Source organism: Drosophila kikkawai, chromosome 3L, assembly GCF_030179895.1.
Source record: "Drosophila kikkawai strain 14028-0561.14 chromosome 3L, DkikHiC1v2, whole genome shotgun sequence".
Taxonomy (NCBI): domain Eukaryota; kingdom Metazoa; phylum Arthropoda; class Insecta; order Diptera; family Drosophilidae; genus Drosophila; species Drosophila kikkawai.
In genome coordinates, this window is record NC_091730.1 from 20687115 (window position 1) to 20714155 (window position 27041).

Below are 27041 nucleotides of genomic sequence, written 5' to 3' on the forward strand. Positions count from 1 at the left end.
GATGATGATCATGATGACCATACGGGGAGTGGGATAGGAATTGGGTTTGGAACGGGAATGGGGCAATGAAACGGGCCATGTCGGAGTTAGGTGTATGTATGGCACATTAAAAGATGGCACAGCAGAGCACAGAACCGGCAGCCAGCACATGTTGGGTATCTAGGTAGAGGGAATCATCGCAGGACATGGAATGGGAGTGGAAACGAAAGGAAGGAAGAGTGGAAAAAACATCCTCTCAACGCCTTCCTATCCCATGCAGAGAGTTGGCACTCACATGGACATAGAGACACATTTATTGCTTATGCTGCACAGTGGTGCTTAGTAGGGAAATGTTTAGAGGGTTTTCTTAAGTGAACTTTGTGAAAATTACAACTCCTTAGGAAATTTCTTGATAAGAAAAAGAGCTAGAGGTTCTATTTGGAGTTGTTAATTTGGAAAAATTAATTTTAAGTACCCACAATTTGAACTGACTGCAAGTTTTACTAAAGATATTACAATTAGTAAGTTTAGATCTCTACAATAATTTTTTTATTAAGTGAATAACCTAAGAAGTCTAGATTAACACGAAACTTTCATAAATAAACATAGGTAAGCTTGGAAAAATATTAAAAAACTTAAAAGTGTACAGAGGTTTTAATAATAACATAAAAAGCTCCCCGGAAAAAGTTATCCATCATAGTAAACATATAACAGATTAAGTTTATGTCAAAAAATTAATCCTTAAATTATACTTTTAAGCTTAACACTCTAAAAATAATTTCTTTAAATCTCCTTAAGCCATCTACGAGTTAATTTAAAACCTCATTGGCATGTTAATGAAATCCTTGCTCTGACTCTGTCCTAAAATATTCGCCTAATCAACTCGCTTCATTTTGAGTTAAATAAATTATCTCCATTATGGCATAGTGGCGGAGCAAATTTGTATTCCGATCAGCGGTCCACTGTTTCGGGGCTAACTGTGTCCTGTGTCGCTGGTCGCTGCTCGCTGGCTCCTGCTGTTTTACAAATGGAAATATGGCAGGGCCCCGCCTCCGTTGCGAGCACTGTTGCTGTAGCTGTTGGTGTTTTTGTTTCGCTTTTGTTTCGAACATTGTCGTTGCCGTTGTCGTTGTCGTTGTCGTCATTGCCCCTACTGGCCCAGTCCCAGAAAAGGCATTGTTGCGGGGCTGGCCCCGATTGTCGTCCTGCGAACGCCCCGGGCATAGACAACTTTAATGAATTTCCAGCGCTTCTCATGTGGCCTCCCTGCAGCATCCAACCTCGACCCGACCCGCTCTCCATTCCCCCACCACCATTCCCCCAATGGCATCCAACCTCGGCGTAATCTGGCGCAGGAACGGGGCCAACAGAAGGGTTAAATAAGCGGTTAATTATGTGTTTAAAATTTCTGACATGACGCAGTGCAAATTATTTATTCACAATTTATTTTTAGCGCACTCGGTGCGGCTGCCGCTGCCGCTCTTTTTTTTTACCATGGCTTGCCAGCGATTTATGGCCATGCAAAATGCTCTGCTCTGTGTGCCACAGCAATTTAGATACATAAATTTAAAAAAGAACAACAACAAAGGGAACAAGAAATAAAAACAGTAAAGGAGAAATGGCAACGAAAACAACAGACTGAACTGAACTGAACTGAACTGAACCGAACTAGGCGTATACGTAACGTGAACGCAGGCAATCGGCCATGACGTATACGCAACGTGTGCCGCGTGCCACGTAAAATGAACAACGAAGGCGAAAAACAGGCAAAAGCCCTGGCCAAAAGCAAAACTTTTGCAAAAGTATTTATCTTTTTAGGTCAAATTTGTAGCTGGGCATTACGTTTTATTTGTCGATGGCCAATGGCTACGGTCGCGGTCATTTTTCGGCCAGCCAGTTTTTCAGCGTTTTCAACTTTTCCCTGTCGCTCCTGCACTGGTGACCACTTAATTTGTCCTTGGGCCGCCGCAGCAGCAGCAGCAGTAGCAGCCGCCCCAACTAGCAGCAAGTGTAATTAATAACTTTGTTTGCATAAGTGACCCGAAAAAAGAGCAGAACAGAAACGAAGCGAGAGAATCCGAGAGGAGAAAGTCAAATAAAATATATAAAAAAGAAATGGAAGTGGAAGGAAAAGCGGAATGAATTTCCTTTGGAGACGGCCCCCCACAAAAGTATTCCCAAAGATATACACAGGCCTATATATGTATGTAAAGTTACCCAATTAAGAGTGACATTTTGCAGGCGGCTGCGGAAATATTTAATATTTGTTAGCGGCAATAGGTCTTTATCTTCGCCCGGCCCCAATTAGTATGCCATATGGGGGCTTCCTTCCAGGGCCTCCCCTCTTGCATAAACAATATCTCGGCAGAAGGAAACAATTTCCCCGCCAAGTTGGCCATAATTTAGCTTCTGCTGCGTCGCAATCGTCGATAATACAGATTATGGCGAAAATATGCAAAGCAGCACCAAATATCGTTGCGAATGAAAACAAATGCCGAAACGAAATCGCACAGCGGCTAAGGGAGCGCAAAAAAAAAGAAAATATAAAAAAGAATAAAGTAAGGAAAAATAAATAAGGAAACGAGGAAAGCAGAGCAACTAACGCGCTGTATTCGAGGCGCATTCAAATGAGATAAGGCAGCATTTTTTTGGCAGTGGCAGCATGCATGAGTTCATGTGTGTGAGTGGAAAAGTCTGGCAGTGTGTGTGTCCTGGGCTCTGCTCTGACTGTGTGCGTGCCCCATTAGACGGCAGCCAGCAATTGTACGCAGTTACGTTTCTATTAAGCCAAGCAACATTCACATCCCACTGCCACTCACTCCCTTCCCCCCCCAATTCCCGGCTCACTTCTCGCTCTCCCACTCGTCCTTGTCCAAAAGCCAACATTTTTCGGGCGCATAAAAGCAAATGGAAACAAGCAACAATGCCACCGAACTGCCAAAGTGCCGAACCTGGGGGATATCCAGTGCCAAAGGAGGCGGCCAGAGGCCACAACGTTAGGAGAAGAGAACAAGAGCTACTGATCTTAAGGCTTTAAGTAAAGCAAAAAGGGTAAAAAGAAGTTTTTTATGAACTTTAAACTAAGTAAAAAACTTTTTAAATATTTTTGCAACTTTAAAACTAATTTAATTGAATTTTTCTTTAACGAAATTTTGATATATATATTAAAAAATATATGTAAAAAGAAATGATTCATTTTTAAATCTTAAGTCATCATAGAAGACCCCATCCTTTGATCATGGTCAAATATCCCCTCCCCTTTGATTGCAGGGTGTGCATAATGCATACAGCTTCTGCCAGACGGGAAAGGAATAACAGAGCTCACACAAACACACTATACACACACCAAACACACACTCTTGCTGCCGCGTAAATGGAAATTGTGAGCCTTGGCTGGCATTTTTCGGTTGGCAATTTTATGCGGCGTCTTTAAAACGCCATCCAATTCCATCACACATTCACATTCGCATTCGCATTCACATTCACAGTCACAGTTACACCCGCATTCGGAATCACATTCAACGAACCGCCGAAAGTCGCATAAATCGCGGCTGCCTGACGTTAAGATTTCCGTTTAAATAATTCAAAAATTTGTCGAAATGACAAATTACGCGGCTCTGCATGTGTTTCATTAATTTGACGCTGCCTGAGACGGCTCTCAGGCTCACACACACACACATTAACATTAAGGCCCACAGATTCCACATACACACACGTGCCAGAAAAGCGGAAAAGCGGAAGAGCGGAAAAGCGCTGCGTGGCATTTCATTTTCATAAATTTTGGGACCGCCACAGCGACAAATGACAACGGCAGACTCAATCAATTTGCGCCGCTCGATGCATGGAGGGGCGAGAGGTCGGAGGCGTTAGTACGGTTATAACTGAGCCTCTACATGGAAAGAAAAATATAAAAAAATGTCCAGGAAAATAAACATACAATTTTAGGAAACTTTATTTTAGGTTGCATCGTAGAAAAGGGGTTTTAAGTGCTTGAACACTATTTATACATAAGGATAATGCAGAACTATGTACATCCTAATTAGATACTTTCAATAAAGTCCTTCAAAATCTAGTTATACTTAATATATCTCAAAGTTATGTATATTTATTGTAAGGAAATATTAACATTATAACTTCAAAATCAACACATTGTTTCATATCTTCTCAATATCTTTAAAGATTTAATTAATAGTTCATCTTATACCCAAAAATCTTTAAAATACCGCTTAATTTTCTTACTGTATAAGGATCTGGGCGAATGTGTGTTTGTCTGCGGCTTACCCATATTGCTTTACGTGCCAAAATTTATGCTTATTAAAAAAAATCAGCAGTGCGCATCGAAAAGTCAACTTGGTTGACATCGCTGGCAAAGGACTCGCAGCAGCTCCCACATCCACATCGTTGTCCTGTGGCCACAAAATGGCCGCCTGGATGTCCATTTGCCAACCGGTTTTGTGTGCTAACTCTGTTATATATGGTGTGTATGGGTGTGTATTGGACCGGTCCCTGAACGGAAATGTATTTAATGGCTGGCGATATATATTTTAAAAGCCATTACTGCATATGACAGCGGGAGATACATTGAGATTGCAGATAGCGCGACATTTAAATCTTTTTCGATTCGTCGTTTCGGACGGGCTTTAATCATTAATTGGCCTGCGACAAACCAAATGCGTTAACCCTTCATGTGGCGATATCAAAATGGTTGACTTTGCGGTTAGGATGATAGTAGGAAGGGGTTTTATAAATGTTTTGTTAAATGAAAAACAAAAGAGATTAATAGAATACACTTGAAATGGAATATATAACATTTTTACTTTGAATTTAAACAGATAAATAAGTTAAAATAAAAATTATATCATAAAAGAAAAGTATAATTAGATTACAGCACAGAAAATATTATGTTGGAATATTATTTCTTGATTTTATAATTATTTATATAGATTCATTAAAAGATAAGACAAAATAGTTTCCATGTCCCAATCACGTTATATTTCTCAACAAAACAAACAAACGAAAACTTTTATATAATATTTAATATAGTTATTTGAAGAATACTTTAATATATATAATGAAAGCTCCCAAATTTATCAACAATACAGTACTGCTTAAATGTTTAAATGACCGCACGAAAAGGGGTTAAATACATCAGCAATTACTGCACTATTTAATTAACGCTGAGCTGGCTCTGGCGAGATTATGTTTTAATATTTCAATAAGGCTGGATTACACATGCCAAACATCAAGTTCAATTGCAGTGATCAGCGCCAGCTGGCTAAAATGAAGTTTGCCCAGTCAAAATTTGCTCAGTCATGGGTAAACAGATTTGCCCATCAACTGCATTACGCATACGCCATGAGATCCAGCCACTAGTCCTCGGTGCACTCTATGCAAACCAGCCCTGCTTGGCCTGCAGCTCAGCCCTCGTATGTTACTACTAATACAGTGCTTTGCCTGCGAGCGTGTGTGGTGTGTGTTTGGCGGGGTGTACGTGTAATGTGTATGTGTGTGTGTACTTGTATCCTGACGATTTAGCTGATTTATGTTGATTTGTGTGCGAGTAAGTTGGCAGTGGGAGGCAAAACGATTCCCGGTTGTACACAAAGCGCACAGCACCGCACGGTACACACACACACACACTCACATTCTGCGAAACAGTTGCGTGTGCTTTAAGCCTGCACCAACAACAATCCGCGTATATGTGTGTGAGTGTATATGTGTAAAGGATATGGCTGCAGGAGCAGGGCAACCAACTGAGACCTACAACAACTGTGCCAGCAGTGCCAACAACAGGCGAAACCCGAATAACGAATCACAAAACCCGAAGTCCGACCGAGAGCGCGAATATCCTGTCGGCGGTGCTCGGCTCGGCCCGGTCCGGTCGCACCCAGAATTTTCGCGGCTTCGTGATGTAAGTGCCACTGTGCCAGTCGGTCTCGGTCTCGGTCTCCGCAAAAAAATCAAACACGCCCGAGCTGAGTCCGTGAGCGAGTTGAGTCGAGTCGAGTCGAGCCGTTAACGCCGAGCGGATACAATTTTGTTCAGAGCCCAGGCATAGATACATTTTCCACCTCTCTAATTTTGGTAAAGCCGGAACGAAAAATCCTTAAAAATTCTACAAGCAAAGTGACCTCCAATGCGAAATTAAAAGCAAAACCAATTTGTTGGCAACTCTTTCAGGACTGTGCACACTTCTGGGTGTACTATATATTATGTATATATTTGCATATATAGAGAGCGAGTGACCGCGAGTGTGTGTGAGAGTGCGTGGAAAATCACGGAAAAGCAAGGGAAATCCAAAAACCGATTGCGATTTGTGCAGATTAATTAAACAAAATAAAATCCAGAATACATTGTAGTTATAAATGCAAAAAACCCTAGCTTCCTTGTAAATAAATACAAAAAAGGCAGTGGCAAGAAAGGAGTCTGTTTCTTCAGCTCCCGCTCCCGCTGCTGCTGCTGCTGCTCCTGCAGTGTGTGGTATGTATGTATGTATGGGTGTGTGCCAGTGAGCATGTGTGGGTGAGCGAATTTCGCAGACGCGTCTGTGTGTGTATTCGTTTGTTTGCTTGTGGTAGGCACTCTGCCCTCTTCGTCTTCGTGGTCTCCATCGTCTTGGCTTGGCAGCTGCTCCTGCTCCTGTTCCTCCGCCTGCTCCTCCCCTCCTTGCCCTTTGCTTTGTTTAATTTTCAAGCAAATTGTTGGGGCGGCCTCGTTGATTAGCCCCAAGGAGGCGGCGGCCTAGCCCGCATATGCTTTTAATTGCCAAAAACGTGCCCAGCCACACATCAACAGGGCGACAGTGTGAGCTGGTGCCCCCACCGCCCCAAAAGAGGGAGAGAGAGAGGGAGCAAGAGAGTGCGAAGGAGAGAGAGGCTGTCGCTCCACTCCTGATGATGACAGCGGCCACGAGGTTAATGGCTTAAAGTCTTAGCCGATTCCAGCCCTGCACATGAATATTTGAATGGCAGTTGACTATGAAATCTGCCACTCGTCGTCTTGTCCTAACAAAAAAAAAAGACACAGAGAAAAATATAAAGATTTATGTTCAGGAAAGAAATATCCTTTCTTTTCTGAACATAAATCTTTATATTTTAGATTAGACTTGGTTTTTATAACAATATAAAAAAAATTACTTAAACAGTTGAAGAGGGCAATTAACTTTAAAATGTATTTAAATTTGAACAAGACTAAATCTTTCTATTGAAATGTATGAAGTAATATTTGTAATCAAAAAATTTGTTCAGGTTTCTTTTTATTTTAATAAATTATTTTCTCGAAAATACATACAGAACTAAGAAACTGATCAGACATATTAAGAGTTTAACATTGATTTTATCATATAAATCGATCTTTTCAGTATTATATCTACATTAAAATATAAAATAAAGTAAAGACAACTTCAAAAACTATGCAATTAAATCTGGCTTCTCAGATATTATTTTATTTAAAATTCTTAACTACATTTTTATTAAAATTTGTCATTAAAAAGCTGAACAACAAATCGAAGCAACTCGAAACTCGAGAAAAGCTTGGTTTCTTATTTGTTTTGCTAAGTTTAATTATTTTACTTACAATTCATAGCTATTGATATTCAATATTTTTTAGCGTGCACTTTCCTCTCAATTGGTTTCTAGTTTTATAAGTAACTGAACACAGTTTTGGGAGCACTCAAGGATCCATAATTTCCATTTCTGATGAACGCCAAAATTTTACATTTATTGAGCCATTTAGTTGGCGGATACTTAATCAGATTTTGGGGAAAGGCCGGAGGAGACAGGGCCAGGACCAGATTGCCCATGAATACGTGGGGGCCTGTAAAGTCGGATTAAGTAATTAGAAAGTTGCCAGGCGCATTAAGTATGCAAGTTCAAGTTGGGGACTGCATATTTAAAAGCAAAGGACCCGTGTTGTGGGCCATCAAATATGTAGCAGAAAGCTGGAGCGAAAGGGTAACGGGGTCGGGGCCAAAACTCATTAATAACTGTCGTCGTTTCGTATATACAATGTGAAAGTATTTATGCAAGCCAAACAAAAGCCGTTTTCACAAAAAACATTGACGGGGGCACGGCATAAATATCCCCTTGCTGCAAGTGAAATGTAAAATGTCGAATGTGAGAGCGCACACACGCAACTCTTGCCATTTTAATTAATGTCAAACTCTTATCATTGAATATAAAATATGCACACACACACATGCACGGGGAAAACATGGTGGAAAGGGAGGAAAAGCGGAGCGCACATATGCATATGGAATTTACATACCGGCTCTCGCTTTTCTTTGTCAAGTTGAACGGGCTGAATGAAACAATGCTCGGCGGGCCCCGAGGCCCCTACTCCTGCCCCACTCCCGTCCTGTCCTGTTGTTGCCTTGACAAATCCTTTCTTTTCCTCGGCATACCGCAAAAAGCAATCACGGCAAAGGCACAAGAAAATTCAGAGAAGGAAAACGCATGCTTACCAATTAACGAGATATGTGCGAATGTGCAGGAAAGCGCGAGAAATTTAGCAAAAGGACAAAAACCTAAAGGAGCGAGAGCCGCACAAAAAGTGGCATACAAATCAAATGTGCTTAGGGAAAAAGCACATGCGAAAAAATTTATAAAAACAAAAACCAATACACAGACACACACAGCTAGAGGATAGCTATGGGTGAGGATAGGAGGGGGGGGAAGGAACAGGACGACTTTGGAGCCAAGTAGCAAGCGTTTATGCTAAACAGAGTGTAACTGCCGGGGTTGCCAAAGCTGAGAGTGCACGGTGACATTTCTGCAAAAAGCCAGAAAGGATAACAACAAGGCAACACCAGAGCACACAAAAGGTGCACACGAACAGAGCACACACTTACACAGAAGCAGGCACAGACACAGAGTAGCAAGAGAGAGAGAGAGAAAATGGCTCTCCCGCTCTCTGGCTCTTTGCAGAAAACGTAGCACACTTTCTTGGGCTTGGGCTTGGGCTCAGGCTCGGGCTATTTTTGGCCGACTCTCTCTCTCTCTCTCTCGCATTTCCTCTCTCACTGGCGCCTCTCTCCGCTGTATAGGCTGCTCTCCTGCTCGCCTGCTCGGCTGCTCTGCTCCTCGGCTCCTAGCTGGCCAACTGACTGCTAGCCAACGCGTTGTCCTGCCAAACGGTTTTCAAACGCTCAGCTGAGAAAATGTAACGGACGAAACGGGACTGGCAAGACCCACAGACGGTACGGTAACGGTACAGGAGAACCAGAGAAAAGGACTCCCCAAGAAACGGCAACTCGACAAAATCTATACAAAAGTGTCTGCCTCGTCTGTGTGGATGTGAGTGTGTCCTGTGTGTGACTGACTGCTGTTCATGTATGCGTGTATAAATTAGTTTGAGTGTGTGTGTGTGTGTGCGAGTGCGAGCGAGCGAGTGTGAGGATGTTCTTTAGCAATAGCGTGAAATTTTCAAGCAAAACGCGAGCGACGCGCCCTAATTCATGTATTTTTGCACTTGACTGCAAGCAAAAAACCAAGTTTGAAATTAGCTCTTAAATAAGACAAATAATAATAAAACAATATATAAATTTATTGAAAGTGCAATTAAAAACACCACTAAAATAATTATATGCACAAATCGCAATGTTAAAAACAAAACTGTGAAACATAATAAAAAGTGAAGATTAACATCAGAACAACTAAAAAGACTATACTATTTTATAATAAAAATAATAATAACTCAAATAATAAATTTAAAACTAAACCTACCATAAATTCTTATTCTGGACTAACAAATACCTTAAATAGACCTAAAAATCTCTATATAATTTCCAAAAAGACTAATTTAAATCGAAGTCTACTCCAAATACATTTGTAACCAATTAATAAATATCTTTAACTTTCAATTTAATTTGTAACCATTACAAAATCCTAATTTAAATGAAATTTGTGACAAAAAAAAATAAAAATAAAAACACTTAAAAGAAATTAATACACCCAAAAACATAAATTTTTCTCAGATATTACGCTATAAATTATTCAAAAAAAAAAACATAATAACTCTAAAATTAATGAAATCAATTACCAAGTTCAAAATTCCAAATTAATAAATCAATTTCCTCCTACTTTTTTTATCACCTTCCAGTGTTGAACTCAAAGAACTAAGATAAGACTTTCAGATCTAGCAAATATGTCCCATAGTTCCCCGAGAAGCGTAGCAGCCGCTGTGACCATTATTTAACAAACAATGCCAAAGGTTAAGGCGAAAGGACGTAGCTCAAGCAATCGAATTCAATAAAATGAGCTCAGTGGCCTGCAACACCAACCCCATCAACATCAGCAGCAGCAGCAGCAGCAGCAGCATAGACATCGCGCAGGTTGCAGGCACTCAAAGGATAACAACATCGACCACAACGATATTGAACGAGCGATGAGATGGAGCGTCCGATTGGATGACGAACTCAGAAACTCAGATAGGGAGCTGCAACTGAAACCGAAACTGAGTCCACGGCGGAACTCGGCGAAAATAGAAAATCCGTATCCGGATCGGAGAAACCAAAAACCAAAACCGAAACCAAAAAACCCAAAAAAGCACAGGCAGAGGCAGCCATGAACAGTGCGGATATTTTGTAATTATTAATGAGCGCATAGAGAGCGGGCAGAGTGAGCGGGTGAAGCGGCGCAGAACAGAGCGATTCGTAGCGGGATATCACGATGTACACTCTGCTGGGGCTCGACTAACATACTGAAACACAACACAACACACTCTCATACAGACACACTCTCACACACGGACTCACTCCAGCGACCAGCGATTCCCCACAGGACGAAAGGCAACGAAAGGCTCAATTTCAAGGAATTTGCAAAGCGCCCACTCAAACATACACACACACACAGCAGCAGCAGCACTCATCAGCAACGGCAACACATCTCGTCAGGATAGAAGTAATTAAAAGTAAATAAAGGAGGCAAGAGGAAACCGAAAAAAGTCCCTAAAAGCGACAGGAAGTAACCTGATTACGGGCAGAGAGCAGCAGCAGCAATTAATGCCGCTGGAGGAGCAAGGGAGCAAAAGAGGAAGCGCATCAGGATCTGCCACTGGCCCGAGATCGACGGGCGGCGACGACGACGACGACTGGAGACTGCCACTGACAGGGAGGGAGTGTACGAAGGGAGGTTAAGGAATCGCAATCGGAATCGGAATTACAAAGGGAACCACACTCTAAGAAGCACCCACTCACCCATACACATGCACTGAAGTACTGACTGAATGCCTCGCTGCCTAAACAACCAACTAACTCACTGACTGAGAGACTTCAACAAGCGGAGAAGTACGGAGAAGAAGAGCCCTGACTAGAAGCCCGAGTAGCCGCGTAGGGGAAACCAGCTAGCTAACTAACAAACTAAAGGAGCAACCTTGACTAATAACAGCAACAACAAGAACAACAAAACTACAACTTACTTTATACGCAACTTAAAAAAAAATATATAACAAAACACAAAAAAGAAAACAAAAAACCTAAAGAAAAACCAACTAAACAAACGAAAACTTCAAATTTTTAATGCAAAACTACGAAAAGCCACGACAGCCATTTTAAATAAGCAACTCTCGCACCCTCCTCAAATTTCAACTTCAACTTTAACTTCCAACACCAAGGACACACACAAACACAAACACAGCACCACCATGAGTGATTCAAGAATGCAAGACAAGTTGGCCAGGATGGCGAACCTGCCCCGTACCCCGCTGCTGACCATCTGGCTGGCCATCAACATGGCCCTGATCGCCCAGGAGACGGGCCAGAAAAGGATCCACACAGTGCAGGCGGCGTAAGTATTTATTTTTAAATTTTTATTATTAGATTTACAAGCTGAAAACTTTTTAAAAAAGAATCTGGTTTGGTGGGAAAATCAAGTAGCTTAGGAAATTATGATACTGCAGAGCTGCTATTATTTTTTAAAGGTTTTACTAAAGCCATAATTAGTTAAACTAAACATAATCCTGCAGGTTTTTATATTATTTTTCGTAGAGCATTAATTATCTGTGATTTATCGAATTTATTTTATTAAATTGTCATAAATTTCTATAGCTTCTATTAACCCATTTGAACAGTTCAAAATGTGTTCGAAAAACAACCTTTAATAACAGAAAATATTACCCCAATTAATGATAAAATAATCTGATGGAAGGCTGACTGTTGGCCCCGCAATCAATCAAAGATGCTTTTCTGATGCAAGAGAGAGCGGTATCTTATGCATATCATTGGGCAATAGATTATATCCCAGCCAAGTACACTGCCATTCAGTCTATAACACACTGTATCACACACTCTATAATTATGCAAGCTCATCATGGTGGCCATTCAATGGGCATTTACTCAATTAGTGACATTTACAACTATCAATTAGGCTAATAACATCATAGTGGGCCGAGCTGGCCTCTAATTCGCATTAAATTATGGCCAAATAATGGTTAGCATGAAGCCCAGGCCCACATGTAACCACCCCTTCGAACTTTCGGAAACTTTCGGGGAAAAAAAAACGAGGAAAAGCTACAACTACAGTTGGCCAGTTATTATAACAATAAATTTGTTTTCGTCCTGACACTTTGCTGCAGTGACCAGACCAGACCAGCCCAGCCCCCATGGGCGACAGGTGCGTGCTATACCTGTTTTTGTTGTGTTTGGCGGCCATAATTCATGGTAATTTATGATTATTCAAATCATTTTGCTGCAAAATGCGCTCAAAAGTTTTTCGGTGGCTCACTGGGTCGCCCGGTCGCTAATTAGGCTGAATGACAGCCTGCTTGACCTGTGCGGCAGTGAATAAATGTTGCCCGACTGGCGGACAGTTTGAGTAAGTGCAGGCCATTTATTAGGCCATATCTACATCGTCATTGTCGCATTTGCATGTGGCAGTCATTAAAATGGCAGCCACTGGCTGCCGACCGACGGCGACTGACTGAAAAATGACAACTGCCACTCGATGGTCTTTGTAATTACTCACCCGTCGTCGTCGTCGTCGGCGTGGCGATGACGATGGCGATGTTTATGTTTGCTTTTGGAAACCCCGTGTGTGTGCCAAGAGAGAGTCCTTGCTCGAATTGACAGTTGTCAGCTGTCAGCGCCAACGCGCCAGCCGTTAAACCAATACGCCCGCCATTACCCTGGGGAGCCACCATCCAGCCCCCGGGGCAGCCCGGGAAACCGCAACCGCGGACAACACATTCGGACAACGCAAAGAAATTGCCGCAATTGTGGCATTAGTTGTCAGCTACTGTGGCGTTCTGTCAACTTAATCACACAAATTATGCAGAGCCAGGACTGCCGCTGTTACTGTTGTTACTGTGCTTTTTCTTTCCACTTTTTTTTGGGTTAGCGCTCATTAGTAAATATTTAGGCGCTACACAGAGAGCCACAAACATTTGCATAACATGGCAACCTGGCAAATTAGGCAAATCAAATACGGGGGGCAACGAGAATCCGACACCGAGTACGACCACGACTCCGATTTTTATTCCTATACTGAATCTGAAGCCGATTCCTAGTCCGAATGCGACAACGACATCGGGAGCTACTCGAGCTACAAATGCACGTTTATGGGATTACAAGATCGCGTGCTGGGAACGCAGACGAGGACACGGAGATACACGCGACGTGGCATGATGTGGCTTACGGTTGCCGGAGCACGGCTTATGCTATATTATAGTATATATGTATATAGCGTAACAAGAAGTCCAAAATCGAAAATGTCGTGGCAAAAGTCAAGCGACTCCGGCTCCAAGGCAGCGCACACAGACGCAGCTGTGCCTTTTATTTGGGCCAAAAGGCAAAGCCGGAGCAAAGTTTACGCTACTTTTTCATGCAACATTGCACAGGCGCCGCCACAAAGTATGCAACACAAAATGACAGCCTTGCCGAGTCAAAGTCCCAGGGCCCTAGCCCCAATCCCATTCACATTTCCCCACCACCGTCAGGCAGCTCCTCCTCCTCCTCCGGCTCCAGTTCTCTGGAAAAAGGTTAAAGGCCAGAGCGACATAGTTTGCTCACTTTACACGCTGCCACTTCCTGTGCGGCAAGGGCTGCTGGGCCTGCTGGGCCTGCTGGGCTTGCTCCGGCTCCTGCTCCTGCCACGCCCCAACATCGACCCCTGCTGGGCGTCCCGTTGTGCTCCACTTGCCACACAAGTGCCCACTTCACTGGGAATTTATTGATAGCAGATAATGCCAAAGTGGCAGCGACAAAAGCAAAGACCGCCCGGGTTCGCGTCCAACAAGGAGATTTTACAGAGAAAAAAATGACGACACTCAAGAAAGTTTGAACAAAGTTTTCTAAGGAAATTCTTTGCCTTGATTCTAAAGGGATTGTAAAATAAATCTTACAAAACTTGGCCATTTCGTCTTCAATCAGATTTAATATCTAATTTACTAGAGCGGATATCGATTTACTCTATCTTATATTATCGATAGAATCGATTTATTTATTTTAAAAGATTTCTAAGGTATACAACTTGTAACCACAAACATAAATATCAAATATACTTGTTTTTTCAAACCTTTTAAAGCGTATATATAAATTTAACTTAACTTATTAAATAAATATCAATAAATCGATTATAGGCAATTGAAACCTTATCGATAATAATCACATCAAAACCCTTCCCAATCAGACAAAATAAGAAAGACAAGACAAACTTCCAAGATATATTGCCTCGATATAAGATCTTTATTTTTCTTCATGTGTGCCTGTCGTTCGGCCTCACTATTCCCGCTCGTCCGTGTCAGTTCGTTCGTCCTGCGGCCTGTACGTGTGTGTGTGTGTCTGGGTAGCTGCATCACTAGGGCCAGGCAGCGTCAACAGCTCGCCGTCGAGTGTCATTGAGCGTAAATTGTTGTTCCTTCACATTTTGAGTATGATTGAAAATATCTACAAACGGCAGGCAGGCAGGCAGCCAGCCAGCCAGTCAGCCTCCTTGTGTTTTTCCAGCCGTTGCCGTCGCCGTTGCTTTTGCCCTTTGCCGTTGCCATTTGGCAATCGCCATTCCATCTGCTTTTCAAATATTTAATAAAGCCCCGGACAAGGCAAGTCTAATTTTTTTCACATTTGCCCCGGAAAATACAATTCGAGCGGGGAAACTATTTTTATTGGCCCGCCTGGAGGCGAGAGATATCCGCGCCTAAGCAATCTCTCGCCTGCCTGCCAGTCCGCTGTTCATTTTTGCAAAATGTCAAGGACTTGCCAATGCAATTCAATTTTTTATGCATTTACCTCGAACCCGTTCGCTCAGCCGGTGCATAAGTTCGAAACCGGAATGAGATTGAGCTTAATTTAATCAAAAGGCCAAACGATTCCCAAGATAAATCTAAAAGAAAGTCCAAGGGGAAACCTAAACTAAGATAGATTTCCAATGGAAACTTCTTCTAAAAAGCTTACGATTCTCTTATAAATTCCCGGAGAAAGACAGCTAATGGTAAACTTTTCTCTAGAATAGTTTTTAAACATCTTTAAAAATATTAAAAATATTTTATGTTTCCTAATGCTTTTACTATCCAACTTTTGCACTATTTTTGGTATCTTTTCCTGGCTTTATAAAACCAGGATATATTCCCTTGCGGTGACATTTATATTCTATTCCCAGTCCGCCTGAAATTGGCTTTAACAAGTCCATAAACTGGGGCGTGGCTCAGCTTGCCCAACTTCTCGCTCGGCTAGCTCATAATAGTTAATGTTTCCATGTCCAAGCGGCTTTCCTGTGTATCCCGGGAGCTGCTAGCTGCTGGCTTATTAAGCGGATGTGTTTATTTTTAGCGACTGTCAGGCGGCTGTCAGGCATCAAGTTATCACTTTATTAAAAAACGCTTACTCACACTCGGCCCGGAGATAAAAAAAAAAAATAGAAGGAAAAACGAAAAATAGGAGGCTGGGCCACCCACAGAGCCAGTGTTTTACTGCGCAGGAGAAAGGCCTAAACCAACTTTTGCTTATCTCTGCGTTGGCGTTTGCCAAGACTTTCCAAAAGGAGGAAACGGAGACAGCGACAGCGGCGGAGATGAAGACAAAGAATACGAAAACGCTAAAAGAAAGATAATATTTGCTAGTAGTTTTCGCATTTCCGCTTTGTTTTAACGTTTCACTTGAATTTATGCAATGGCGCGTGTCCAACGCAGCGTATACGTAATGGCTGGCACTCAAAGTGCCACTAAAAACGACAGCGACAGCGAGAACGACAACAAACAATAACGACAATATTTCTTACAGCCACTGCTCTCGCCGTGGCACTGGCACACTGACCAGCCAGTCAGCCAACCAGCCACACCCACCCAGCCACACACACACACACATATATATACCACGCACAACAAACGTGCAGTGCCTCAAGATAAGGCAACAAACTGTGGGCAGCGATAAGATGGCGTGGCACTTGAGGCGACACGTTTTGGGCTTGGCTGTCGTGCGCATGACTTTGCATTTTGGTTTTGTTACAGTTACGGTTCTGGTTTTTTGGTTCAGTTTGCTTCTCCTGCTTCTGCTTCAGGACCTTTTTTCCAGCTCCTGCCGCAGCTGCCAGCGCCTTAGTTGTTGCTCCTTTATGGCAGTCGCCTTCGTTGTTTGAGTCCTGAGAGCGCAGGAACAACGAAAATTGTTACCTACTTACGTGCAAGCAGCTAATTGCAAGCTGCACAAATGTATACTTACACGGGGCAAAAATATACACCTTATTGGGTTAATTAAAAATAATATTGAAGCTATTTTCTGGGTACTAGAAGGTTTTTTAAGAACGAAGAGTCTAGAGGTTCGAATCGTTTTCCTTTAGGTGAATTTTGAAGTAATAACAAGAGCCTTGATTTAGTTTACAAATATTTTTAGAAATTTCAGAAATCGTTCTGGGTATAATCTGTAAATCTGTAGAGTATCTTGAAGGTCTTTAACGAATTGCATTATGATAATAAACGGTTACAATTTAAAATTTAATAAAAAAACTATATTTATGAGGCTTCCATTTATAAATTATTAAACAAATAAAGAACATTTTCTTATTGCTTTTACCTCTATATTTGTACTAAATATTTAGCATTCCAGAGGTACAAAAAGTTTACGATTTATTATAGTTCATATTAATAAAATAATATTACGAATAGATAATAAAATAATGAACTCCTTCAGTGTTACACTATTAAAAGGGATTACATTATTTAATATTTAATGAGAAGATATATCAAAGAAAAGTCTGTACACACTTTCGTCTTTTTATTAATATCTATTATTTATATATAAAGCAGTTTAGGCCTAAAGGCAGTCCCAGTCTTAACTTTTTCTTGCTCTTTAGCTGCCCTCGATCAATAGGCAAATATTTGACGCCTCAAGTACGACCTATTGACATTTTCTAGTGCACTTAACGACAAGCACATGTGTGTTAGTATATATACACATGTGTGTGAGTGTAGGGCTGCATAAATTATTTGACAATACGTCGGGCATAATATTAGTTTCACTTAGCCCCTGGCTGAGGCAGAGGCACATTTGCATATTACGTATACGCCACGTTACGCCTTGGGAACGGCATGAGCGCCATGAGCGGCATAAGCGGCCAAAAGCGAAGCGGAGCGGCAATCGCAAAGTTTTTGGCGTGTCCTTCAAGTAATTTTTATTGCAGGCTGTCAAAAACTTATTGACAGCACCTGCCAGCAAAAGTAGCAGCAGGGCATAAATTAAACTTTAATGGCTAGAGCGGAAAGTGTTGGGAAGCCGTAACTGTGGACCGTAGCCGGTAGCCCGTAGCTACTAGCCCGTAAAAATGAATATTGCGCATACGCAGCATTGTACACACACCCAATCAAAAACTCAAATCAAATAGCAATCAAAACTTTTTCATTATCAACATCAGACAAGAGGGCCCAAAAAATAAAACCGCACTCTATGCGGCGGTATTTTCATACACACTTATAAATAGGCTGCCAGTTCTGCCGCTTCTGCCGTCGGCTTTCGCTTTGATGCCCACGCTGCGTATACACAATGGCCCGCAATCGACTTGGGTTAAAGCTCAAGCGAAGCCGCTGAGAGCAGAATCGGGGGAGAGCGGAGAGAGAGTGTGTGTGTGTGCAGAGTGGGCTGCGGCACGCCCAGGCTTGATTACAAAAATGATGGCCGACTTTTGTGAGTTGCAAAATTAAAATCGCATCAAATCAGCAAATCAGCCACAACAATTGACTTGCGAATGTGCAAATTGGGCAAAAAAAAAATAATAAAGAAAAGAACTGAAACCCGCGCACATAAATATATCCCCGATACAAATGAAAGGCAAACAGGACACATGCCAGCCAAAAAGCAAAAAAAAAAGGCAAAGGAAGAGACACTCATTGCCGGAAAACGCGCAGGCGCACGCCAAGAGACAAAGTCGGGATTTCTGTTTATTTGCAGGCGCAACTTTTATTAAATTGTGATTTTGCTCACCAGCACAGCACAGCACGCACACACACCGCCCGAGTACCGAGTCCTGTGTCCTGAGTCCTGTTTCCCGAGACCTCCTGAGTCCTGCGCCGAGCGCTGTGTATCCAATGGCTTTCGCAGAGTTGGAATAACAACAAACGCGCTTTAATAGCACAGTTTAGCGTAGAATAGACGCAAATAAACAGGCATTGAAGTGCCTGGCGACTGGCAACGGGCCACGGGCCACGGGCGAATGTATGTGTATGTCTGTGCCTGCCTTCATTGCCAGGCACATGCAATAAATATTACATACAAACGCTCGTGTCGGGGGCGCACTTGATGCCGCATAAAGCGAAAGTAGCACACACAGACACGGTGCCATATGAGCACTTAACCTGCAACGACCGACCGTACGACCGACCGACAGGCCGCCCAGCGCAATGTCTGTGTCGACTGTCAGTTGAGTTGGTTTTCCAGGAAGCGCTGAAAGTCCCTGCCTCGCACACAGCAAACACACACACACCGTAAACGCCGTGCCGTATGGAAGTGATGCACAGCAACAAATAGTCTGTGCCACGCAGTACAGGGGAACCTCCCTATCTAAATATATTTTATATAAATAGTTTTTAAATTTTAAAAACAATAGAAATTTATTCACAGAAAAGAAAGAAAAGAAAATTGAAAGAATTATTTTAAACATATCTCGGAAAATTATCGATAAATAATCAATTTTGCAGTATCCTACATTTATCTATATATTTTTCCAGGCTTTGTTAATATTCCATGAATATATTCCGCATTATTTCTTAAAGCAGATAATGCAAATAGTATTAGGTAAATGATCGATAAATTGTAGAGAACTCATCGATAAATCTTATATAAAAAATTTAAATTTTAGTTTTTAATTTTATTGAGAAAATCTGGGATTTCGTCAATCGAAAAATCAATTCAAAATGCATCGATAGGTCGGGAGAACTTATCGATATATTTAATATTATTTTAAATTATTATTATTATTTTATTAATAATAACATTTTCCAACAGAACCTAATAATTTTTTTAAATATATATATAAACTCTTCAATCTGATTAATGAGGTTGCTTGAAAACACAAATATCTTAAACAGAATCAGTATCAATCGATAACCAAGATAATTATTAAACAAATACTGAAAGGGAGGAACGAACCCCCTTTTCATTGCAAAAGAGTTACGATGCGAACATCCGTGCATCCGTTATAGTTTTACACTCCATTTACGCGGCCTGACAAATGGCTTACATTGTTTATTGTTAAATCGGAAAACAAAGGGACGCACTAATGAAATGAAACCTCGATTCCTTCTCACTCCTTCTCTCCACAGAACTGGCGGTGGCAGCATGCTGGGTGACGTAAACATATCCGCTATACTCGACTCCTTTAGTGTTAGTTACGACAAAAGAGTAAGACCCAATTACGGTGGTAAGTAGACCAATCTCTGGACACCCATCCCTATATATACATATATATGGTAGCTATTCCCAGTCACACTTACCCAAAAACGCAACGCGACCTGAACGAAACGCAAATGGGGGCACAGCCCGTTGAAAAATTACAAGATATTTGTATGCGATATATCGAGGGATATCGAAGCGAACCATGTAGGGCGGTTGAGGCGCAGCGGGCATTATAAGAAACAAACATTAAGACTCTAACCTTTATCCACACATAAACCAGCTATGTAACACCTACTAAAACATACGTGTTTGCAGGACCTCCTGTCGAAGTCGGAGTCACCATGTATGTGCTATCGATCAGCTCGCTCTCAGAAGTGAAAATGGTACAAACTAATTGAACTTTGTACCTTTCTATTACCGTATAAGCGCTCTCTCGCATTCTATCTCTAATTATCTTAACTATCTAACTCCTAACTCTATCTCTCTGTCTTTGGTCTTTGTTGTTGGAGTTATATTTTCATTTAAGAGTTTTTGTTTTCCGTACCACTAAACGCATTAGTTTGTTGCTCTCCACCACTTACACACTCACAAGTCTTGATTTCCTGATTTTCTCATTTCCCGTGTTGCTTTGTACGATCTCTATCTCTCTCCTGATCTGCAAACACTTCCCCCACTTATCCCTAGATAGACCGATCTGTATTATTTCTAACCGTTGACCAAAGTACACCAGTTGAAAGTGTTATTTGCGAATCTTATCCACACCCTATAATATCGTTCCCTCCGCTCACAAACGTATTGTTTCCTTATCAGTTATCCTTTGGTACTAAATCTTTCAAGCTCTAACTCTTCCGAATGTTTAGTTCGTTTTATAGCCGCTGTGTTTAAGTGTGTGTTGTTCCTTCCTTCCTTTATTTTTTGTTGTTCCACAGTTGAATTTGATTTCATTTCCGAAATGAATACTTGAGTCAAGGTCCTGTGTGTGTTAGGAGCTGCGTTGACTCGATACGAGGGGCCAGAGGCCAGAATTCAGAATTAGTAGGGCAAAATGTTACGATACCCCACCTCGAATTCTCCCCCTCTTCAGCATCGTAAACACATTGTAAACTAAATGTCAACTCCTACTCTCTCTCTCTCTCTCTCTCCATCGAAACCAACGATTGGCAAAAGCTTTTTATGTTCCTTAAGCTCTACGAAATGACTTCCTTCTGTGCTCACTACAGTTCACTTTTACCTCTGTGTGTGTTTGTGTATGTCTAATTGGCCAAGCACATCGAAATTACCCAAAAAAAAAACACACACACTCACACAGACACACGCCAGTCCCAACAACATAAAAAATAAATGAAAACACCAACCATTTCAATCCTTCCGGAAAACCAAAAACATAAACTAAAACCTAGCGAATCTCGTGCCTCTCACTTCATGCGTATTGTTTTGTCTTCTTCTTTTTATAGGCCCACATAACTCATTCAAAGCTTCCAGATATCAAATCGCAATTCCCAAAAAAAAACAAAAAACAAAACATATAATATATATAAAACAATCTCTCAATCAAAATAATGCAAACTGAATAAATGGTGTGTGAAATCCGCTAATTCACTTCAATTAACATTTAGCTACCAAAGATATTTATTTGCTAGGCGCATTTGTTATTAGCAACTGCAACTCTTTCGTATAGCTGAGCTAATTAAAATATATGTATACAACAAAAAGCAAACTAGAGTAGTTACTGATTTGGTTTTCATTCGGCGCGTGCAATCAACTGAAGCAAAAGCCTCCAAACACAAATTTAGTAGAGCCACAAAAACAACAACAACAACAGAAAATAGAAAACAATTATACAAAAGAATTAAAATACAGAGCAACAGCAAAGCACCGCTTGCCAGTTTAAGTGTTAACCGTACATTATATATTTAATTTTGCTAATGGAAATTAAACAGCACCCGACGATGTCGATGTCGATGTCGAGCCCAGGGAAGGGCGCTCGAAAGTAGGCAGCGAAAAGTGTCAACAGAATGTCCTGCGTACTCCGCATACTGCGTCCATTGTTCCCCGTATCGCTGTGTGTGTGTTTCCGTTCTCGTATATTTAATATATATATTTTGGGTTTTAGACACATCCACTGCCACTACAACAACAGAATAACAACTACCAAACAACGACAACTACAACAACAACAACAACAACAACCATACCAATACCAATACCAAACGCAAAATGAAAATTCCATCAATCCGTGTGTGTGTATATGTTGCAGGTCCCCCTGTGGAGGTTGGCGTCACAATGTATGTCCTCAGTATCAGTTCGGTTTCGGAAGTTCTCATGGTACATACGTAAAAATATATACCAAATACAACAACAAAAATATTAAAAAAAAAAAAAACTACAAAACAAAAAATAATAATTAAATTACAATTAACAACAGATACAAACAAATGTTCCTAATTTTTGTCCGTAAAAGCAAACAAAAAAAATTCATAAATCTACTCGTATACTTCTTAATTTCTCTCAGTCTCTCTACCTCTTACCTGTAACTATCTCTCGCTCTCTCTCTATCTCTCTCTCTCTCTCTGTCTCTCTCTCTAACTCTATAAATACATATCTCTGTCTATCTCCCACTATATGTTTCTCTCTCTATGTCTGTCTCTGTTGCTTAAAGATCATTTTGTGTCTTAGCATATTTGTTAACCCTTTTGATTTCCCCAAACATCGGCAAGAAGACATACAAATTCATTACGATTACTTTGATTCACTTACGATTCTGATTGTTTCGAACATTGAAAGCAAACTGCAAGCCACCCAAAAACAATATTATATATGCAGTATATAAATACATCTATATACATAAATACCAATATAAATATATACAAAGTTCTACAAATTAAATGTTGTGTGAAACGAATTGTTATTGCAATGCAGTCGACTTGCCTCATTGCCAAATATAAAATTCCCGTGTTGCATACTATATTCGTTTTGTGTTTATTGTTTCAATGTTAATATCAATAGGCCATGATGTTCGCATATTGTTTGTTGTTTCATTATTGAAATTGTGAAATCCAATGCTTCTCAGCCAGAACAATGCAAACCGAAAAAAAATACAAAGTACTCCATCTATAAATTTACATCGAAATTACCAGAAACCAAATTCCACACATTTTGGTGTTTATCTTAGAGACGAGTCTCTCTCTCTTTCTACCACACTCTGTCTATCTCACTCTCTATCTGCGGTTTCTAAACTGTCGCTTTGAAATGCCACTTCGATTCGTTCATTTAATTTCGCTCCTTTTGTTTTTTTTGCCTTTATTGCATACCCATCTCAGGATTCTCACGAAAAGCAGATATATCGAGAAAGATCGAACTAAGTTAGGGTTGACAAATGTAACGACAAATCTATCGATATTATTTTCGATATTATGTCAACGTTATCGACATTTCCCTGATAAAAAAGATTCTTGTTCAATGCCTTATCTGTCGATTGTTAATCGATAACATCACAATAACATCCCCTGTCCAATTCTTCATTTATCGCCTCATCGAGTACATGCCACACCAACATATACACTGACACAATGTTGGGCCCCCACCCCACCCCAGAGAAACGAGAGATATTTATGCCATATTCATATATCCACTATATATCTATAATCTCATATAACCGTCATTCTGTTTGTTGTGATCTGGTCAAATGCAAAAGTACTAAATTCGAATTATTCACAGCAGTCCCATTGACAGAGGCTGCGCGCATGCGTATTTGTTAAAACAAGATGAATATGAATGAATATCAATATCCACACAGCATATATATAGCATATAATCAAGCTCGGTGTCGATGTGTTCGTCAAACGATATATGGACTTGACATACAAACATGTTACAAGGGACAACTACTACTCATTTATGCCTGTTTCTGTGTATACTTTTTTTCTATATTTTCTTTAGCGGGGAATGGCCAAAAAACTATACTTTAAAAGCCTCAATTTCATATTCTAATAAATAATATTGGATTTCCAAATTATTTTATAAAAATTTACTATACAATTTTATGAAATTATCAATTTTTTTTTTTGTGTACGTCGCACGTTCTTATTGGTTTAGTGTTTTTTCAAGTATTTCAAACAGCTTTTCAAATTATTTTCAATTAAAACTAAAGTATATGCGATTGAAACAACCTGTGGGGTAAATAATTTCCAAATTCTAGGACTCAGAAGACACTCATTTGTTTTGGTTTAAACTCTGTCATTGATCTTTCCATCACTGGAACTCTACCTACCTTTTTTGACTTACCATCATATAATTCTTAAATTGAAATGAGTGTGACAAAAAGAGAGAATCTGCAATATTCAAGTAATTCAACTCAATTGGCATACACGAAAATTCAAAGATACTCCAAATAATTCGTTGAGAAAGTTGCAAGATCGCACCTAAGAGGAACTCATTACAACACATATTAATACACTGATTTTGCTGCACTCCTGCTGCAACGTTTCAGAGGCACTGTGGAAATAAATGGTATTTTAATGTCTCCTAAAAATGTGCCCAATGGTATGCTACTTAGTACACTTTTGTACTTTGGCTCCTTCACAATGCACAAACATGTGGCATACTTTTAGACACACTTTTTAGAGGTTTGAAAACTTCAAATATTTCTATGGTCTCGCAGCTCTGAAAATGCCACAATTTTACCTTAAGGAAATGTTCGTATGACATAAATGAACCAACACCTGCACCGTTTTGGCTTTGGCAATCAATTTATGCGAAAATAACATGCCCAACACGAACGTAAACACGAACACACTGCCACTGCCACTGCCACTACTATATACAATCCACTAAAGAAAACACATTAACAAGGATAACAACAGCAAGAACCACGCCAAGAATAACAACAATAACATGTTCATTTTCAGCCCGATCATTTCTCCTCACATGACAATTTTTCATTTCCACATTTTGGGTCCCGGCAACAAAACAGAATTGCTACGCTGCTAATGAAAATAATTCAAAAATAAACTGAGCCAATGCCAAACCGAAACAAGAACAACAGCCCGCGTACACACACACACATAAAGACACTGATACAGAAACAGAAACACTGAGAAAAATTCTGGACTTAGGAAGCAAGGTGTTTCTTAATATTCTGAAATTAAAATTAAATAATTATAGATATACCAAGGCTACTTTTTGACCATGATTTAGGAGTTTTTCCAAGCACTTTCTTAAATAAAGAATTCCTGGGTCTAGGACTTTTCTCTCAGTGTACACAATGACAAATTTACATAAGACAACCCATCCAATCCAATCCAAATTCAGGCGAGCAGAGAGGCAGTTAAAATCAACATGACATGAGGTTACATCCAAATACCAGCAGAAAGAAAAAAAAGGAATACTGTAACAAGGAGCAAATACACACAACACACACACACCCGTCACAGTCACACACACACAAACAGATATATATATATATATATATATATGTATGTAAATTGTAAATGGTATAACGAGATATATAAAAATAATACAAACAACTCGATAGACCCCCTCACGTTTGGGGTTTAATTGTGAACCATCTATATATAAACCGCCATGCACATAAGTATCCGTATTTAGAGTTGATTTTGTGTGTGTGCCAAGAATATAAAAATAAGAATAGAAATCCAGGTTGACCCCCCGCCCTTCCAAACAGAACCCTTTTTTGCAACAAATAGAGAAAAAACGCCCCACCAGAGAAACGCCAACAGAGTTATGAAAATTGCATAATCCACACGAAATTTAATTTCCGTTTTCAATTGCGCTTGAGTTTTGAGTTTCGTTCTCGTTAACATTCTTGTGTTTGAGTTTTTTGTTTTGGGCGTGCCAAGAACCGAGTGGAAACCAAATCTGCTAGTTGCAAAAACTATATTACATATTAAATTCCCGAATATATAAAAAGCGAGTAACGCCAAGGAAACAAACAAATTACAAGCAACCCACGAGAGCCGTGTGCAATTTTCGCAGCATAAATAATACACGTAGCCATATAGAAAATACGTATACGCCATGTAGGCACATCAGCGTGCATTAAAGTACTCGGCAAAAGTACCCAAAAAGCAAGCAGTGTGCGCTCCTCTCTATAAATATTTATAACTACTTACAAATGTTATTACCTGCTACAACAGCTACAGCTACAACTACTATTATTATTACATTTGCATTTGCATTTACCTTTAACATTTACATTTACATTTACCTTAACATGCTTTTCCGTTTAATTTTTGGTTCCTTGTCGGCCACGTGACGCGCTTGAAGATAATGATATGCAAGACTGAGAGAAACAACAACTCGAGTAGTTGTCTTTATCCGCCCCCCGACCCCGAGAAACAATACCCATACTCAGCCACAGCCACACACACACACACCACCCACCGACCCACCCACAAACACACAGAACCAGATACAAGCAAACAGAGCCTGAAACACAGCCAAATTGTTTGTCGTTTTACAATTCAAATCCAAACCAAACCCCCAATCGAATCCGGTTCCAAACTAAACCAATCCCAGAACGCTTAGCTTCGAGGCACAAACAAAGTAAAAAGAGCCAACGATATACTGTATAAAGCGTACCAATAACTACCTGCCAGCCTGTTGCCATAGATGCCATAGTAGTCTAGTAATAACCCAAGCCCCCTTTTAGTAGCCAGAAAAGCCAAGCTACTTCACAATCACAGCAACGAATCCATACGAATATTTGTGAGAGGTTTCCGTACTACTTATATGCTTACCCCTACGATCCCCATAACCCCCCACCTCCAATTGCTACTGTAAATAAGCTTTAATTTCATTTGTTTCTTTCGGTACTTTTCCTTTCCTCCTTTATTATGACTTTTGAGGATCTCATTACCGTCCCACCCCTAGTCCGTCCCCCACGAAGACAAGCTGTAAAAAGTTTCAATTCGATGTTATGCATGCCCTATATCCCTTTGTCGTCCTGTACAAAAAAAAAAAATTATTAAAGAAAATTGTTGCACGTTATGAATTTTCCTTGGTTTCCATTTGCCGCAAGTTCTTTTCCTTGTATGTTCGTTAAGTGTATCTGTTGTGCCAAAAAAAACAATAATAAGAACAACTTTCCGCCTAGTTTCCACGAATTTTCTCTACCCAATCTATCCTATCTATGAATTTTTTTTAGTTGATCAAAATAAATGAAAACACACAATACTTTTAGTTAATAGCCGTTTAGTTTACCTAGAACTATAAGTGATCACTGCCAACT

General features: G+C 40.4%; 1 protein-coding gene across 3 annotated transcripts in view; it reads left to right on the forward strand.

Annotated features, from left to right (window-relative positions):
- Positions 1–5973: 5973 nt before the first annotated feature.
- Positions 5974–27041, forward strand: part of Rdl (Resistant to dieldrin) — a 40779-nt gene continuing 19711 nt past the window's right edge. For 2 of the 3 annotated variants that reach the window (XM_070285300.1, XM_070285299.1), the window contains exons 1-4: positions 5974–6063; positions 10078–11762; positions 19720–19817; positions 20108–20175. In XM_070285300.1, the coding sequence (XP_070141401.1) occupies positions 11620–11762; positions 19720–19817; positions 20108–20175 (309 nt within the window). In that variant the 5' untranslated portion in view covers positions 5974–6063; positions 10078–11619. Of the gene's footprint in view, positions 6064–9121; positions 9176–10077; positions 11763–19719; positions 19818–20107; positions 20176–27041 lie in introns of those variants that run through there. The other variant, XM_017172967.3, reaches the window with a different exon arrangement.